This window comes from Ambystoma mexicanum, chromosome 7q (genome assembly GCF_040938575.1).
Source record: "Ambystoma mexicanum isolate Mex_15411 chromosome 7q, UKY_AmexF1_1, whole genome shotgun sequence".
NCBI lineage: Eukaryota > Metazoa > Chordata > Amphibia > Caudata > Ambystomatidae > Ambystoma > Ambystoma mexicanum.
In genome coordinates, this window is record NC_090941.1 from 796,160,220 (window position 1) to 796,179,953 (window position 19,734).

At 43.5% G+C, this 19,734-nt stretch overlaps 1 protein-coding gene across 1 annotated transcript in view; it reads left to right on the forward strand.

Annotated features, from left to right (window-relative positions):
• Nucleotides 1-19,734, forward strand: part of LOC138528549 (matrix metalloproteinase-20-like) — a 229,028-nt gene that overhangs the window by 144,989 nt on the left and 64,305 nt on the right. Inside the window, exons 5-8 of the mRNA XM_069640311.1 lie at nt 3,669-3,830; nt 10,152-10,302; nt 12,044-12,177; nt 12,358-12,514. Coding sequence (XP_069496412.1) covers nt 3,669-3,830; nt 10,152-10,302; nt 12,044-12,177; nt 12,358-12,514 — 604 coding nt within the window. The remainder of the gene's footprint in view (nt 1-3,668; nt 3,831-10,151; nt 10,303-12,043; nt 12,178-12,357; nt 12,515-19,734) is intronic.

Genomic DNA, 19,734 nt, shown 5'->3' on the forward strand with positions numbered 1-19,734 from the left:
AGTGGGCAAGTTAAGGGCAGCACCAGTGCGCCTGCACATTGATGAAACATATAGGCCCACAGCACTAAAACACCGAAGACTACCCTTCCACCTTAGGTCACAAGTTGAGAAGGAGCTCCAATCACTCATCGAGATGGACATTATTGAGCGAGTAGAGGGACCAACCCCCTGGGTCTCGCCCATTGTCGTGGAGCCAAAACCAAAACAACCAGGTGCCGTCCGCATCTGTGTGAACATGCGACTCCCGAATGCTGCCATCAAATGGGAACGCCATATCACGCCGACGCTGGACGACATCGTGGGCGAGCTGCAGGGGGCCAAAGTCTTCTCCAAGCTGGATCTGAGGTCCGGGTATCATCAGTTAGAACTCCACCCGGACTCTCGGTATATAACAACATTTACCACCCATGAAGGCCTCTATCAGTTCAAACGTCTCAGCTTTCGGCATGTCCTCCCCTGCAGAAGTTTTTCAGAATGTCATAAGAGGAGCACTAGCAGGTCTGAAGGGAGTGCTCAATATGAGCAATGACATTTTAGTATTTGCAGCGTCCCAGGCTGAACACATGAAGCGTCTGGAGTTGACTTTGCAGCGGCTGAAAGAGCTGGGCCTCACCCTACACCGTGGGAAGTGCGAGTTCTTTAAGGATCGCATCAGATTCTTCGGGTTCATTTTCCATGCGAGCGGGTTGTCGCCTGACCCAGAGAAAATCAGAGACATCTGTGAGGCTGCGGCACCCCAATCCCCTACGGAGGTGTGCAGTTTCCTCGGGATGGTCAATTACTGTGGAGGCTTCATAAAAGGCCTTGCATCCCTATCTGAACCACTCCGAGCCCTGACCAAGAACGATGTCCCATGGACTTGAAAAAAGAGAGAACAATAGACGTTTCTGGACATAAAGAGAGCACTCTCTGACCAGGACACGATGGCGTACTTTGACCCCACTGGAGAGTCGGAGATAGTCGTAGATGCCAGCTCGGTTGGGCTGGGAGCCTTTTTCATGCAAGCGGATGCCAGAGGAGACATGCGCCCAATTGCCTATGCGAGCAAAGCCCTTCACACAACGAAAGACGCTACTCGCAAATCGAAAGGGAGGCACTAGCGATCTTATGGGGTTGCCGATATTTTCGCCTCTATATTCTAGAGAAACCTGTAACAGTGGTGACAGACCATAAACCACTAATACCGATTCTGGCAGGAGTGTCGTTGAAGCCCCCACCTCGGATCGAACTGTGGATGCTTGCTCTCATTGAGTATGGGGTTAAACTGGTGTACAGACCTGGGACAAACAACCCAGCTGACTACCTGCCCCGCCATCTGAACTGCGAAAGGGGACAAGGTCCGGGTGAGCTGTTGTAGTGTCAGGAGTTTGTCCACAATATTGTCAAAGGTGCGATGCCAGTGGCGCTGTCGAGGGAGATCGTAGCCAAACAATCGACAACTGACGAAGTATTCAAGATCATAAAGGCAGCTATACGGAGTGGAGAATGGAAAGAGGTGCTCAATAACAACACCCAGCGAGAGGACAGAGCACAGAGAGACCTCCAAGCTCTCTGGAAGGTTCGAGATGAACTCTCGATCTCGGATGATGGACTGAGAACCCGGGTCCTGGAGCTGGCACATACCGGTCACCAGGGTGTTGCCAAGACAAAGGCGCGGCTGAGACCAAAGGTGTGGTTTCCAGACCTAGAAAGTCTGGTGGAAGGACACGTGCGGAGGTGCCTGCCATGTCAAGCGGCAAGCCCCGTGGAAAGAGCTCCACCGATGAACTCCATGGAAAGGAGTGAAAGTCCTTGGGGCACAGTTCATGCCGACTTCAGGTCAACCGGGAGGGGCATGTATTTCTTGGCCGTAGTGGACCAGTGGTCGAGGTAACTGGAACTGGAGCTAGTGGACTCAACAGCAAGTGACCACATCATCTTGGCACTTGAAAAGATGTTCGCAACTCATGGCTTACCAAAGGTCCTGTGCTCCGATAATGGGCCACCGTTCACGGGGAACCAATTTGCTCAATACATGAATGAGAGGGGGATTGATTCAGCACAGAAAAGTATCACCACCCTGGCCCAGGGCCAGTGGAGAAGCGGAAAGACTCATGAGAAAGTTGAACAAAGCTTTCCGAATATCAGCTAATGGCAGAGGCGAACTGAAGAAGAACCTATTTGAGTTCCTCCGGGAATATAGAATGACACCCCACCAGTCGACAGGGGTTGCCCCGGCCGAGGCATTGTTTGGACGTTACCCCAGGGGGCTCATTCCGGAAGTAGAGGGCCGCGAGCCTGGGGTAATCAACGATGACAAGGTCTGACAGGAGAGGGCGGCCCGCAACGAGAAGGAGAGCATGAGGAGAGGCCTACAGGAGAAGGAGGTAGCCGTAGGATATTCGGTACTCGTCAGGAACTGCCGACCAGAGGGAAAATTGTCGCTCACGTATGAGCTACAACCTTGGATAGTCACCCACGTAAAAGGGACTATGGTCACCGCCGCCAGCGAAAGAGGGACAGTCATCCGCAACAAGTCCTTCTTCAAGAAGGTAGAGGTACGACACCGAGAGGAAGAGCCGGAAGAGACTCCCCTGCCAGAAGACAGGGCAGAGATCCTCAAAGCTGACATGCCAGTGGACATACCACCACCGGACATGACACTGCTGCCGACCCCAGGGAGTAGCAGCCGGTACCTGGCGAGGCAGGGTCGCAAACCACCCATCCGTCTTAAGGACTACGTCCTGGACTCAGGGGACTGAGCCGACGACCGAGCCAGGTCAGCGACCCACGTTGGGTCAGTTCGAAGTTGTTTTGTTCAATGTTGTTTTCTGTTTAAAGAAAAGGAGGGATGTTACGTCTTAAAGGCGCGCATGCGTGAGCCTCGTTCCATACCGCACATGTGCAGTATGAATAAAGACGGTCCGTGCGGCAGTTGCTGCCGGGACCTCATAAGCTGCAGACGTGTGTTTGGTGTCTCATTGTATGAGTGCATGCATGCAAGCGAATGAGGCGGCCCCAGGCACGGGCTTAGCCACCACAGATATGTGAGATAATCGCAAAACGCCTACGGCTGCTGCACTCAGCTAAAACGCCAGCTGGCTGGAAATTGACACAGAGCATACAACTGCGGTCACATAGCTGTCATAGAGTGTGGGCTATCTCATTGGAAATGTCTAAATTAGATTGTGGGTGAGAACACCGATGGGTGCGCTTCAGCACAAGGCATGCAGCATATCAATGGGATCATTTCTGATCCTACTGTGTTGGCAAATGCGCTATTCTTCGTAAATCTTAAATGCATGGCCAACCAAAACTATAGTCCCAATTCATACGTCCAATCCCTGTCACACTGCGGGGTCAATACAGTGTGAGGAATTAGGTCTGTTTTGTACATTGGCACACACAAATATGTATATCTGTACGTTTTTTAACTAGACTAATGTGATGATTCCATTGTCACTGTACATTGTGTCTATTATTGGGGCTCATATTATTGTACATATTGCATTGAATTATGTGTTGATATGACATGCATTATTAACAATTTAATATTGAACTGAATTGTTTGCTGTGATATTGCGCAACATGTTTTGCACTGAAGCTAGAATGTCTCATCCTAAAAGAGAAAAGGGATAGAACCAGACACAGCCCTCTAATTCATATATGAATCAATGTTTTTTTTTCAGGGTTCAATCTGTTCACTGTAGCTGCTCATGAATTTGGTCATGCGCTCGGTCTTGCTCACTCAACGGATCCCTCTGCGTTGATGTACCCGACCTACAGATACCAACATCCAGCTGGCTTCCGACTTCCAAAAGATGACGCCAAAGGGATTCAGGCTTTATATGGTATAAACAAAGGCATTCTTTAAGTTGATTGATATTAGGTTTAATCTAACCGAAGGCACACACATCGAAAGGACCAACACAACACAATGCAGTAGGAGAATGAATAGCAACACGTTGGTAGTCAGGTGCTGACACTCCTTTTGCTTTTTCAGATATTTTATGATAGGTGTGAACATCCAGGGGAGAACATCCCACAATACTCATTTTAAGAGAGTGAATGAACCTAGTGAATGTATACGTGGTTCTAAATAAAATGGGTTACCAAAAACGTACTGATACAGGCATCCACAAATTAAGTCCTACTTGCATATACAGTAGGCTGGATTCAACGTGGTGGACTCCAACTCGCTTGGGGAAACATCTAACAAAATCTGGAAAAATGCTGCTATTTGCACGCAGAGCAATTCACAAAAGTCATTGGCATACAGGCAAGTTGCATTATGGCAATCGAGCCGGTGTGGGCATGACTTCAGTGAGTGTCAAGGAAAGGTGTGAGAAAATCCCTTATTCACTGTAGAATGTGCTCAAAATTATAATCTCCCCGTCACATAATTTCTGTAACTCTGGACTAGGATCAGGAGCTTGGGAACGTGCAGGTCAGACAGGGGTCTTTTCAGACACCTCCCTTACTTGCGGTGCATAACACAGAAACGTTTATGAAAGGCACATTTGTTATGCATGGTACGTTTTCCATTTGCATCCATAAATAAGGGGTGGCAATAGGAAACAAGCATTTCAGGGCACAGGCCTGTTAATGCTTGACCCATGGAATGTGTTTCCAGAATCCATGTATCTGGAAGGCTGGGGCGAGCCCACATCAGCCACCCATATGTGGAGTTGTAAGCCTATGCATATGTAAATGTTGTGACTGACAATTGCATACGCAGGTATGGTCAAGAGGTGGAAGAATTGTGCTCGCCACTCAGCCCTCCCACAAGACACTCGTTCGCCTTATAGAAAAGTGACATGCTTGATTGTTAATGCATGATCTTTCTTGGGAAGAGCAACATACATTATATAGGAATGAGAGCTTATTTCCACTAGTTCTAGTTGAGGTTGAACATACATTATATGTAGATTGCTGCATAGGTGTTTACCGCTATTCTCCCCACATGTCCCCCCCCACGGTTTGAGGTCACATGAAAGTGGGAAGTGCACTCCTCCTGGCTCCACCACGGGTTCTACAGTATGCTCCATGGGAAGGGAGGTTCCCAACTTCACATTCCTAACTCACTAACCCCCTCCCTCCTACCCGCCATCCCACACAAAAACGTTTTGGTGATTTGGTGTTAGTCGCCCCATCCTGCACACCACCTGTAGGCCTGGCTATGACACTACTCCCAAAGACCCTCCTTCTTCAAAAACCCCACCACCCACACACACCCTCCACACCCCCGTCTTCCACCCACAAAAACTGCACTCGTTTCCCGTGATGCAATGCTTCATGTTAAAGACATGTCACCGAAAATTCGGTTGTAACCTATGCACCAAAGTTATTGACTAAGCGTTGGATATTGAGTTGAGACCATATCAGCTTGTAAACATTCTGTTATACACTGACTATCCTGCTTTCACTGCCAGCACAGCAACCAGTTTACAGCCAGTTGGTATCTCTAGCCCATTTGACACATTATTAACTTTACATAGTAATTAGTGGTATATTATTTGTTTATTCATATCAAGTCATAAACTGCCAAATAGACCTTGCAGTTTGGATGGCAGGGGTATGCTAATAACAAACAAAATCAAATACAACAATTGACTGATACAAGAACAGTATCAATAAACTATGGACAAAAGCTGTGAAAGGCCCTAAATGATTAATGGTATATAGAAAAATAAAACAAAAGTACTCCGAGTAGGTTGGCAAACCACTGTAGACTTTTGTTCTCCTAAGTACAGCGTTGTCGCCCTCGGAATCACTTGTTGTCATTGGACAAGACAGGACAGTCTGAAAGCAGCAGAGTATGAGAACTGATGCCCAGGTGGAGACAGGGAAATACATGGCCTGAGCCTGTGTTGACCTCTGCACCTGCTAAATAAGGTTAGTTTGGACTCTACCATGCCTGCTAACATGCCCGGGCCATTCAGGAGATTCCAACCCAGTTCAGTCTTCAGTTCTTTGTATTCCTGGACTTATAATACTGGATTTCCTCCTAATAAATCCATACCTACAAGCCCCAAAATGCAAATTAAAAAAGACTGCACTTAAAGGAAGCAATGTGAGTGGGATATGTTATCATACATGTCCTATAGCAGTCCTAATGCAAGTGGTGCAGGTCCAATTAAAGCACGTAGATAATGCACTATTCATTAACAAAGGTGGGACCATCAAATTAGGCAAAATGGATGGACAGAATGGGCCTCATTACAAGCTTGTCGGTCTGGATACAATGGTACTGTTAAGCTTGCCGGTACCGTTGTTTCCAGACCAGCAAACTAGGGGGTCTGCTCGTGGGTGCCTTTCAGCCCACCAGGTGATTCACGAATGGTGTCGGTGCATCCGGCCTCCCCATTCCCATTGGGTCCAATGGGACTCAAATGGGAATGGGGATTAATAATTACCGGCCCCCGCCAATGGAGATTTATGGGGTCTGCCGGAGCTGGAATGCCCCAGTAGGTCCCCATTGCCGGTAAATTCATGACTCTGTCGGCAGCCATATTCGTAATGAGGCCCTATGTCTAGTTGATTGATGGGGTCCAGAGAGACAGGCCTGCCTTCCTTGGTAACTGCAGAAGAAGATCCCACACTGTGCAAGTCTTAATTTGAGCAACATTGAATGTAATCAGTAAATTTAAAATAATTCATTAGAATGAGTTACTGACATTATTCATGTCTCTTTTCTTGTGGTTAAAGTCGTCAAGCCAAGGCCTCTTTGACTAGTTCTGTCTTTAACATCTTTAAAAAAGTTAAGTATTTTGGTTGGTTTCTTAATATTGGATTGCGAATGCTTTACATTTTGGTCCAGAACTTTGACATTTGACTTACTGTTGGCATATTGTGCCTGATTTGCAAACGTGTTTTACAATGGTGCAATCCCATTGAATTGTAAATCAGGCCCATGATCTTCTTCTTGGAAGTTTCTAGATGAGATATTGTGGGAACTTGTTTATTTATTTATTTGCAATGCTTATATAGCACTTTTATCCAAGGCACTTTGACAAAAGGAATGCAGTAGAATAAAATGAAAGATCATTCACAATAGGGGTTGGGGATCAAAGACCAAAAGAATAGCCAGAATTAAGGTGATAGAGAGATGGAGTAGGTGAGACTTGAGTCATATTTTGAAGAGAAAGCAAGAGTGATACAGAGAGAGTGAGAGATAGGAAGAGGGACAAGAGCGAATTTTAAAGGGGGGAGAGTTAATCATTTTAGGGACAAGAAGCTGAAATGAGCAAAAGCGACAGGCCACTCAAGGTGGGTGAGGAACTGGAAAGAGGAATTGAGATGAAGACTAGAGATTCTGAGTTTGTTGATAAAGAGAAATCAAGAGGGAAACAAGGTAAACAGGTGTGCGAGCAAGGATGCATTTGAAGACAAAACAAGAAAACTAAATTTACGACGACTGAGGACAGGAAGCCATTTAAGGTGTGCAAGGTAGGTTGAAATGGGAACAGCAGTATGAAGAGCAAATAGAGTCCTAACCACTTACTGGAGGATAGAGCATAGGGGAAAGAAGACATAGTTAGGTAGGCCAATATAGAGTGAGGGACAGTAATAGAGGGGAGAAAGAACCAGAGACTAGAGATTAGCTTTGGTTTTGGTTCCTCTAGGAAACTCTCTCTCTCTCTCCCCAAACCCTCCTTTTCAACATATACTGGTGTCCAGTGGCTGAAATATTTGCACTCCACCAGCGGGAGTTCCCTGTACATATGAAACTCCAGCTAGTGAAGTGCAAAAAATTATGCCACTAGACACTAGTATATGTTGAAAAGGATGGGTTGTGGAGAGAGAAAGGAGTCTTGGAAGAGGAGTAATGAATGGAGTCTAGTCTCAACGTCTGTGCACAGCTCAAGGGACATTATTTAATCTATTTGAGGACACATTCTCATAGTTCCGTCGAGTATTAGATGTATAGTTAACAGTGCCATAGGCTGTGGAAAAATCAAGTAGAATAACGAGTGACTGATGACCTCCACCAAGGGACTTACAGAGTGATACTTGTATGTTTGCTACCACCGTTTAATGTCCTCTCATGGGTCTGATCCATGCCTGAAGGCCATGGAAGAGGTTGTGCCTTTCCAGTATTCCCGAAATTGTTTTGCCACTTCTTTATCCTGGGTTGTGCTTAGGAAAGGAAAGTTTGAGATTGCTCTATCTTTGGCGACCACCATGGGTTCATATGAGGTTGTTTTTCAGGATGTGGTGGGTGTTCTTTGTTTCAAGTAGTAATAACGTTTCTCATTGGTGACTGGAAAACCTGGGGTTACTGTTGATTCTGGGGCCATTGTTAAGAGTAGATCCTTGAGCGATGCTACTAGGAACATTTGTGCTGGCATATCTGACGCTTTGATTTCATTGTCTGTTTTCAGAACGTCTTTCACCCTCAATGATTTGATGGTGAGAAGTACAAACAGGACAGGAGTCATGACAAGGGAAAAGAGTCAAGGAATAGAGTTGCTTGTTACGGGATCTTGGAATTCTTGCACTCGCAGTGTGTCACACTCTTTCCATGCAATGTTGTTGGGAGGTGCTGACTGTCTTTTCCGTATTTCGGTATTCACAACTTCTTGGAAAACATTATCATTTCTTTCATTTCATGTGTTGCTTTGTTGGGCTGCCTGGTGGAGTCCAGCTCCATTCGCCTCTTCATATCTATGGCATACCTCCTTATGTGGTTGGGGCAGCAAATTACATGGGCTTCTGGGTGGTAGAGTTCCATTGGTAATCAAGGTTTAAAACATACATTTTTGGTTGACAATATCTCTATTGATTAATATGATAACTGCTTTTATTCCTCGGTTAAGGTATTTTCAGTGTAATTGGTTCTATCATGTGATGTGTGGTTGAAGCATTGAAATGCAGTGCATTGAACATGTCTTCTGGTTCTGAGCTCATTGGACACATGTGTTTTATTGGTTGGGTTGAAGTGATCATTAGCCAGGTACTCTTTCTCTTATGGCCAGGTTTCTGCTGTCTAGTTTTGGAGGGAGGTGAGATTCTGAGATAAATGAGGAAGCCGAGTTGTGATCAGTGTACACATAATCACTTTGCCGCGTGTCTGTTTTTGAAAATGATTTGTAATTCCCTCAGCAACATTTTGTATATGAGTGCAATGAAGTAGTTAAATATTTTTAGTGAGGTCTCTAATGGGGGCATCTGCGCTATGTATTCAGATTATGCGTGCCATGTATGTGTTTGTTGGCTGATAGGGTATTGATTAGTCCAAGTTTAGGGTTTAACATGTTTGTTTTGAGGATGTTCATCTGTTTGTTTCATTCCAGGCTAATGGTTGACTAAATGTAGGTTTGGATAGGGGTGATCTATTTCTGGCTGCTGGTGTACTGTTAGCATTAGAGATGTGGCGAACATATATGTTCTAGGGTATTCAATTGACAAATAGTGCCTCTGGATTTAATACTCAATTGAATTGTCTCTTTCTGTTTTCCTGAAGGCTGAGCTGGGCTTTGGATGTGTCTCGGCCAGCACATGTCAGGCTTGGTGGCCATCACTTGTTTCAACCTTAAACTTAGTTTGGGAGGGACATTCTTAAGGACTGCATCGTTCCGTTTTATTTACTGATTAGTGTAGAAGCTCATGTTCCCATGGCCAAAGTGCAGGTTTAACTTAACACAGTAGGACCACTATATATTCTAAGGAAACAGCTCCCTCTAGCTGTAACAACAGGCGAAGCTACTGCATCAGACAAACATACAGGGACAAACATACATCTGCCCTTTTATTATATTGTTAGATTAGATAGCCTGGCACATTTATTTAACCTTAGGTGTGCCCAACCTAGGAATGTTTGGTGCCTTCTCGATTTATGCTTTATATATAGTTCATGTGTAGGACAATCTGGATAATGCCCATGGCCACAGGCCATGCCTCAGGCACAAAGGTTGTACCACGATATTGAGTACCTACAATTTGGAATTTTCGAGAAAAAAAAATACTGGACTGATTAACAATAAATTTACAAAAGCTCACTTTCAGGACCAAGCCGACAAATTTAATAAAATATAAAAAATATTTGTTTGCCTTGACCAAATGTAGTCTACCAAATCTCAAACCAACCTCTGATTGTTTTAAACAGGACATAACATATATGTTCTTACACTTAATAGCTTCAAATAAACAAAAAGATGCTGTATTTTTAGGATCACGCCAATCTCCAAAGGACAAGTCCACTGTGCCGCAGCGTGCCGCTCAGACTCCACAGCGTACACCAGACACGGACCAATGCGACACCATCCTTTCATTTGATGCAGTGACCGTCATTGGGAAGGAGCTCCTGTTCTTTAAAGACAGGTATAATAGTACACATGCAACGGTTATATATGGTTTCATGGTGCGCATTTTAAAAGTGCACAGTTTATTCATCTTCTTTAGATTGCAATCTTTTTGGTCAACAAGGCGTCTCTGTTATTGGCAGCAGTGCTTATTTGTGCCGACAAGGTCGCTTTAGAAATGTATCTGTATAACACTCAAATTATGGAGTAAACGTGTGGCTCGCTGCTTCTCATGTCTCTGAAATTGAGGGAACACCCAACCCCTGCTAAACTACAGAGCCCAAGATTTCCTGCCCCACCATTCCTGTTTCATCAGTGAACCCCAGCACCCACGTTGGCTTTCAAGGTTTCAATTACAGCGCAGGGCTCACACCGAGATGACCATCCAACTTGTTCACGGATCCATGAAAGTCCTCGACTCATCACCAGCTTTCTGCTCACTCTCTCCTACCTCCATTCCTCAGCATTGCCTCGCGAGAATTTGCCTGCCTTCCACCATCACACTCCCAGCCCAGGCTTGTGTTCCTTCTCTCGCTCCATAAATAATCACACCCCTTCTGTCTCACGCGCATGCACCATATTTTTGGGGGAAGTCCGCCTGCAAGCCTGCATGCTTTACTCTTAATTGTTTTGTGGGAAAAGTTTGGTCACAAACTAATTTAGTCCTTTTTTGTAGTCACCGAATGTTCCAGGAATTGTATGTTTACATATGCACTGTGTTGATGAAAAAACATCATACAATATATAGAAAAGTATCAGTCATGCCCAGCCATCCAGACAGACACATGCAAATAAAATGCAAATCTGTTGCCTAACCAGCACCGATCTAAAAGAAACTGAAATGATATCGTGTTCCAGACAGAATTATGTTAAATGTAGCAACCCTGACCCACAAATATTCTTTTTGTAAATCGAATTATTTACCTGAAATATGTCTACGCCACTAGACAGCCAGAATCCTTCGTTCGTCTACATCTTGTTTCTGGGTGTGGGAACTCTGATGTGGCGCCCCCTCGCACTGCTGCTAAAATGTGAACCTAATATTAATGTATTTTTAAAAAAAAATCTGTTAAAGACCACCATCTTTCAACAATACTTCAACCTTTAATCTTCATTTGTTCCCTTTATTGTTTGATTTCTGTCAAATGTTGTTTTTTTTAGGTTCAGGAAGCCAGATATGGTGCTTTAATAACTACCACTATGCAAAGCTTGATAAGATAACAATTAACTATATATGTCAATCCAACTAAAGGAAAAAAAAGGCAAGTTATTGTGCCTTCTAAATGGGCAGCACTGGTGTGCAGGTCAATGACACTATAAACGAATCTGTATTTCCACAGAAAACTAGAAAGAGTGGCTATTTGAGGGGCATATGATAGTACAAAATCCCAACATAACTTCCATTACATAACTTCCCTCAATACCTCCCATGCAACTAAACCCACGCGTTTCCACCCTTCCACCAACAGTACCTTTCTACTGGCCAGAAATGCCATGGCCCAAAGCTGGCTTCCACACATTGTATGGTGCTCCTCTGCTCTTGAGCGAGGAAATAAAGTAAAACAAATGTGCAAGTTTGATAGACAGCAGCCCGCCGTGCAAAAGCAGCAACATGGCTGCCGTAACAGCAAGTCATTGCTTAGTTTCTGAAACCCTGTGCTAAAGATGATGATCCAGCTTCCTTGGATTAAATCGGGGTTGTTTTGCGAGATATACTCTGTGGGTTTGTACATTCCTTTTCTTTCCTCTATTCGCAATAGGTCGTTCTGGAGAAGGCAGTCTCAGCTGAAAGATGTCAAACCAAGCTCCATTACAAGTTCCTTTCCTAAGCTGATGTCAAATGTGGATGCAGCGTATGAGGTGGCAGATAAAGGGACTGCCTATTTCTTTAAAGGTAATGGGATCAGCATACGTCATTGGGGTTTCTAAAATCTCCTGTGTATGATCATGATTGGGGTGGAGACAAAGAGACTGCTTCAAATGAACCCAAAATTCTCCCACGCGTACGGTCATTTATCTCAGCTTGAATGATTCAAATAGTAAAGACATATGTGTTGTATGTTTCCTTCATCAGGTCCACATTACTGGGCAACCAGAGGATTTCGAATGCAAGGTTCTCCACGGCCTCTCTCTGAATTTGGATTTCCAAGCCATGTTCAAAAAATAGATGCAGCCGTTCACTTAAAGGACTCCAAGAAGACTCTTTTCTTTATTGGTGAAGATTATTACAGGTCAGTTTCTTGACTTCTTGTCCATTATGAGAAAGTGTTGAAAGTCACATAAATTTTCATGTCTGCTGATCTGAGTAGCAAGCGATATCTAACATCATAATAGACAACACATTGGGCCCTAGTCACAAAATAATTGGCATCTCTGAAAAGCCCAAATGATTTGCCTTTTAGAGATTTGGGTCCCACCTCAAAATATAAATCGGTTGCTGCACAAGCACCCAGCAGCTATGTAGGCATAGGCAGCAAGAATCAATTTAGGTGGTGGCCTGGGAGATGCTAATGCCAGCAAGATATTTCTCACCCAGGCTGGGAGTGCAGCTCTGCATGGCAAGATTTGGTTACCAGTCATTTGGTCGACAACTAAATGGTCGAAATCCAAATGGTGGAATTTTTTTTTTTTTTTTACATTTTTTTTGGAGGGGGTGGTTGCCCCCCCAACCCCCCTTTTGATATATTCGTTTTTTTTAACCAAACAAAACGAAAAAATATATATAAATAAATTAAAAAAAATTCGACCATTTTTTTTCGACCAAATGGTCATTCGATCTTTTTTTTTTTTGACCAAATGAGCGGACACCCAAGATTTAAAGGGCCTAATGTGAACAATATAAATAAGGGGTAAACAACAGTTGTAATCAACATGGCTGCCTATGCTGCTGCTGTCCTGTGCATGACAAATACACAGAAAGATCTGAGATGACCGTGCCAGACACAAGGTGGTTCCGGGTTTTACTTCAAATGTTTGCGTGCATTCTGTTTATAACAGGGCATTAACAGAGAAATGTGAGTGAGTACACGCTCCCCCAACCCATACCAGTATTCTGCAGTTTTGGGCATTAATAGGTGAGTACTTTTGATGGAAATTGAAGTGAGGTCAGAATCATTCAATGTGAAACTCTTGCAATGCGTTGAGTACCTGGTATTTTGATGGCAATGCCTGCAAAGGGGATGAGTAACTAGATGCGTGATGGCAATCTCTGGCAAAGATGCAAGTACATGGTTATATGATAGTGGACCGTGGGATTGTAAAGAGTACATGGGTATTTAATGCCACTACCCAGCAATTTTGTATAAGCAATATGGTAGTTATCTTCAGAAATGGGAAACGTGCCTAAGCTGTAGATGGCAATGCTTCATGGTGCACAAATCTGGACATTTGGCTGGCAATGGGAAAAGTGCATGGGCAGTAGAAGGCAATGGGGCATGTACCAGTCCATTTGATGTAAATCCTTGCAAATAGGTAAAGTTCCAAGGCTTTTGATAACAATCTTTGTCAATTGGCTGACACCTATGAATTGCATAGCAATATCTGAAAAAAAAGGGCAAGCATCTGGGCGCTGAATGAGGATGCCTGGCAGTATGGGGTAAACACCTGGGCATTTGATTACAATATATGATATGGGTCATTATGCGGCCATTTGATTAAATTCATTGGTAGTCAGGTGAATACCTCTGACGTTCATTGCATTCTAAGTCAATCCTGTGAGCACCTGGGCATTTCATGGAAATACCTAAATATTACGTGGTTTTGGGAAATTTGATGGCAAACGGGAAAAATTACCTGAGGAAAGGACCTGGCCAGGTGATTGTGACATTTAATAGCACTCCGTGGCAGTATGACACTTTCCTGGGCATTTGATGGCAATTCTTAACAATTGGGGAAATCACACTTTTATAAATAAATTGATAATTGATAGCGCACTTGTGAATATGAGCAGTAATCAACAATGGATAATGTTACAGTGGTACACTCTTTTTAATGGCTTAGAAGTGATATAGAGAGGATGAAGTAGCTGAGAATGCTTTTATGGCTTCAAGAACAATGCAATGATGAATAAAATGCAGTACAGAAATAACTTGATATGATTTAGCAAAAGATAATATAATCACTTTTTCTCTGGCAATTCACCCCCTCCCCCCTTTGCAATGTAAGAAATGGAAGGAGAGCACACAGTCTTCAAGAATCCCAACAAAATGCAATACGAAATGCAGTTCCCCCCTAGCAAGCTTAGAGAAAAACAGGTATGATTTTAAAACACAGGCCCAAAATGCTGAATGTGGTGGCAATGAAGTGAAATGATGCTAAAATTGATTTTAATTCCCTGTAGGAGGTTCAGGGTGAGTGATATCTAGTTTATATTAGTTCAGGCTCACTTTAGCAATGCTCTATGAGTAACTAGTAGGTTAAAACGAATTTTAGCAAAGGAAAGCAAGGAGCTGCTGATTTTTACACGTGGCTGAAATTGTGCAAAATGTCAAATCGCGGCAAATTTAATCGTGTGCGTCGAGCGTAATTACGGAGGCCCTATAAGGAGTAGCAAGTCGGTTCTAGGTTCGTTGGAAAGCCTAGAATCTTAGCTTTAATCTTAATCTTTAAGATAAAATTTCGCTCCTAGCACAAACGGTTCCGGAGATACGGCCGATTTAGTCAAGGTAGTTTTTCGGATTTGAAATTTTAAAGCTCAGAATGACCGATGACAGTTTTCAGTTTTAAAGATGACAGAATGACACGATTCTAGGAGGCAGTTCTAATAGGCTAAAATAGTTTGGATTAGATTATTTTAAACTAAGAGATTGGTTTTGGCACAGTGAGTACTCACATTATATTTTTGAAATAAGCCGTCAAGGTCTGGTCAGGTTGGACGGGACTTCCGGCGGGTGGTTCTGAAGTCCCGGCTATCTGGGTCAGCTCTGCTCTCTGGGTCTGTCAAGCACCGGTTCTGCCCACAACGGTCTGGTTTGTGGTTCTCTCTGGTTCCGGATACAGCACTGCTTTCTGGATACTGCTACACATTCTCGCAAATGTTCTTGGCAAAAAATTCAAACAGCTCGCCCGGCTGTTGAATAGTTTGGTTGGTTTTGAGGCCTGCTGAAAAGGATTCAGCTTGTGGATTCAGGCCTCTCTGCTACAAATGCTGGAGTTAATTTCTCGTCTCTGGAGATTGATGGATTTGAAGTCTGGATCTCTGGATGTGAAGTCTGAAGTCTCCCGGCAAAGCGTCCCACAAGAAAGTGGAAAGTGAATCCCTACCTGTCCTGCACTGTCTGCTTTTATGTGTTTAGAAAGTGGGTGTGTGCGTGGCATAACTGAGCCTGCCGCTCTCTAGTTGTCATTGGCCCAATTCTCCCCTCTCCCATGATTGGGGGAAGGAAATGGATTGTCATCATGATGAGGTCTGTTTATGGGTCAGAGGATCCTCCCCTGGTCAATTTGCCCACAAATCTGTATTTGATTCAAATACATATTTCCCAGATACACAAGTGGTTGACATTACATGTACATATTACAGATGAATTAAGAAAGGTCTCTGTTCAAGCCCCATGTTTTTGCGCTTTTTGGTCGGTTTACCAATATCGGACATTTACCAAAAATTACACAAATGTGCGCAAGGACTATGGACATTAATTGATGAAGTGTCAGATTTTTAACATGCAGACATTTGGAGTAAGACCCTATTTTCCGCTAGCAACCTCCCAGAATACACCACAGGGTCCTAACACCTCTCAAAATGTGCACAGAAAAATCCCAAGAATAATGATTTTATTTATATAATTTTGACCAGTCCGCACTATGAGTTATCTATCTTTTTAAAATTATGCCCTGGTCAAAAAGGGGTGTGGCTTCCCACATCACATGGTGGAATAACTGGTTTATCCACTTCCCCCAAGCTCAGCTTGCTAGCAGAGGCACTGCCCCTCCCATTTCCTTCCAAGAGGAAGCCATTTTACAGCCCCCCCCCCAATATAACATTTGCCTGAGTCCAAGACAGGGCTTTGTTCAACTTCCTGCAGTCCCCAGGTTCTCCTCCCCTAACCCAATCAGAAAGGTGTCATCTCCTTTGGCAGGGGCAGCAGGATGCAGCTAGGCCTGGGAAGAGTGGCTGAGCAGGTTTCTCCTGTCGAGGGTAGTTGTCAGGCAGATTTCAGCTAAATGTCACTTTAATTCCCAGTTTAAATCAAACTTACAATTTTTACACATGCAGCTAGAATGCTGATTCTAAGTTCAAAACCATGAAATTTAACAGTTGCAACTATGTGACACTCAAAAGTAGGTCACTCATTTAATTTAAACATTTCGATTTTAGTGGTTTTAAATCCAATTTCAATTAAGCTGCTGACATCCACCGCTCAGCCAGTTTTGTTATAAACATTGTTTTGGGCTCTTCATCTTCCCAGATTTTGTATGCACACAACACTTCATTCTGCCAGATGTCTGCTGGTGTTCAGTAAGATTTTTGAATATCCTGCAATGTTCGAAATAGGCGCTTTGAGCTTGCATTCAGGAAAACATAGGTGATTTTAAGGCGCTTTTGGTCTAACAACACTGTTATTTTTCCTTTGACACCACCTTTCACCCCTGGCGCTTCCGGTCCATCATGCTGGCACTGGTGGGTGGCAGGTTAGACAACCATTTTGGTGTGCGCACAACCACACGGTTTTCCTGGTTCTGGGATGGAATGATGGGCAGCAACAGCTCATCCCCACATCCACCCAGTCTATTGATTTAGTTTTGTTCTGGGATAGAATGATGGGCGGCGACAGCTCATCCCCACATCTACCCCGTCTAATAATTCAACATGGGTCAAAACCCTTGACAGTACATATTTTCTAATGTGTGAGGACCTGGGTAGTTATTAGACATCCTTGGTAAGGGGCATATACCATGCATTTCATGGCAATTAAGGACACTGGATAAAGTACCTGATAGGTTAGCACTATGCAAAAGGGCGATTACCTCGGAATGTATTGACAATTCTCTACAGTGGGTAAGTACTTAAGCTTTTGATGACAATTCCTGCCAGAGATGAATTTGAAAACATGCAGTGCCAAGCACTGGCAATAGGGGAGTACTTGCCAGTTTTATGACAAAATGTCTGCAAATGGAATGAGTATGTCGCCACTTGAGGGTGACCCCCAGCAAAGAGACAAATACTTGGCTGTTTAAGCATGGCACTTGTTTGCATACCTGCCCATTTGATTGCAACCTCTGGGAATGGGTTGAGTAACTTTGCATTAGATGGTTATGCTTAGCAATGGGATGAGCGCCCAAGCTGATGATGACAGTTCTTGACAATGATGCATGTCCCTGGGAATTAGATTGGCAATGTGGAAATCACCTGGGCATTTGATGATGATGATGAGGCATGTACCTGTAAATTTGATGGTAATCAATCTCTTGTGCATTGTTTGACAATCTCTGGAAACATGGCAAGTATTCAATAATTTAATGAGAATCCCTGGCAATGAGGCAAGCACCTTGACATTTGAGGGCATTCTATACCAATCTATAATTATATGGGTTTTTGAGGATGCTCCCTGACATTTGGGTGAGTACCTATGACTGTCATTGCAATCCCTGGCAATTATATAATTTCTGGAGATCTGATGATGTTATGTGATGCTTTGATTTGGTGGCATTTCATTCAGGGAAACCTTCTACCCTCACTAAACCAGGGGTGCTCAATTGTCCTTTATTTAATCAAGTTCTTTTTATGAATCTGGGATCCTCAGTTAAATAACATTGACTTACAGCTTGCCTTCTCTTCTGGGACATGAAACACACAGGGTTGCACAGAAGGTCTATTTAGTAACAAAATAGAAATAATTGAATCAGATTAAAGATGAACAAATAGTTTCTTCATCAAAAGGCAATGATAAGTGTTATGAAGTGCTTGGTTGGTGATGGTTGGTGAGTGCGGGGCAAGAAGGGTTGTGTTGTGAAGTGCTTGGATGGATGTATGGAATGTGTGAGGTCAGAGAGAATGCTGTGAGAATGTTGATGTATGAGTGAGGGAATGTTTGTGTGGAGCGGTTCAAGACCAGGAATTTGGAGGATGTAAGCCTGGGTGATGGGAACCAGTGGGATCCTAGTAGACCTCTTAACAGTAATTTGATGTAAAGGAATACATGACATTACTTGTATCTCACCTGAAGTGCCTGAAGAGCTGCTTTATTTCAGTAATAAATAATCAACACACTAGTCAATTCAGTTTTCAATGCTGCAGTTATGGAAATAGATACGTTTGTAACACACACATCACCATAGTTATCTATGCATGTAATTCACTCTGAGCACGCAGGCAGCATGCATGAGAGTCCAGCAGGAATCTTTCATTTGTGAAAAACAAATTAGTTTAAAATATCCCTGCCGATCTAATTCTCAGTACTCCCCCTCAAAATACTACCCCGTTGCTCAATAGACCTGTCAGAATGTCAACACATTTCAATCACAACTGCAACAAAGGACTGGGCATTCAGGTATGTAAATGGCTTGTCAAAAGGAAAATGTATCTATAACATATGTGTAGGCTAGATTCCTTTCTGTGGTGTTTCTATTTAAGTATTGTTTACAAGCATACCTTTCTCACTTTCAATGGGGAACTAAATGAGTGAATGGGTAGAAAATAATCACCCTCTCTCTTTGGTGTGGAACACTTAGCTTTAACAACAGTATTCTACCCAATGCCATATCCAGGAAGTGACGTCAATTACTTTAATTGTCTAGGTATGCACACCATGAGATGTCCTTTGCTCTTGTGTGCTTGTGAAATGGGGATCTCACTATATAAAGACCCTAGGTACTAATTCATTGATCTGTAATTCCAGAAGCACATATACTTATGAAATATTTTCTTATTTTCCAGGCTATGCAGTCAGTTTCTATACCCATCCCCCTCAGTACTTGCAAATAACAGGGCCAGGATTTAATTGAATTCCCTTTATAGTATTGTTTCCTCAGGATGGTTTCCCCTTTAGATTATACTTGCATATGAATTTCTTTTTGTCTGGATCATAGACAGGTAAGCGCCCTTTTAAGGACTGGCTCACTTCTCCACTTCTTGGAACATGTGGGCCTCAGTAATGAAGATGGGATCAGCGTTCCTCCACAACTGGCCTACTTTTCCTTCCACTGAAGAAAGCCTGAGGCTTTAACTACTGCTAGGCCTCACTTCTCTGTTAATAATCTATCAATGGCTCCAAAAGGAGACCCTGCAAACACCCAAATATCATGTCAGTGATCCAGTCGAACTTTGTAAGAAGTCCAACCCAGTTTCACTGCATTGGCGATAAAGGGGCACTCGTGGTTGGAGCTTGTTTTTAGTGCTAAACAGCTTTCTGAGAGGGCTTAGTGAATTTGGGGAAAGTGAAATAATCTGAAGTGGATTTACTTGGAAGAACCCTTGGGATAAGAAATAAGTAAATGGAGACTCAGAGCGAAA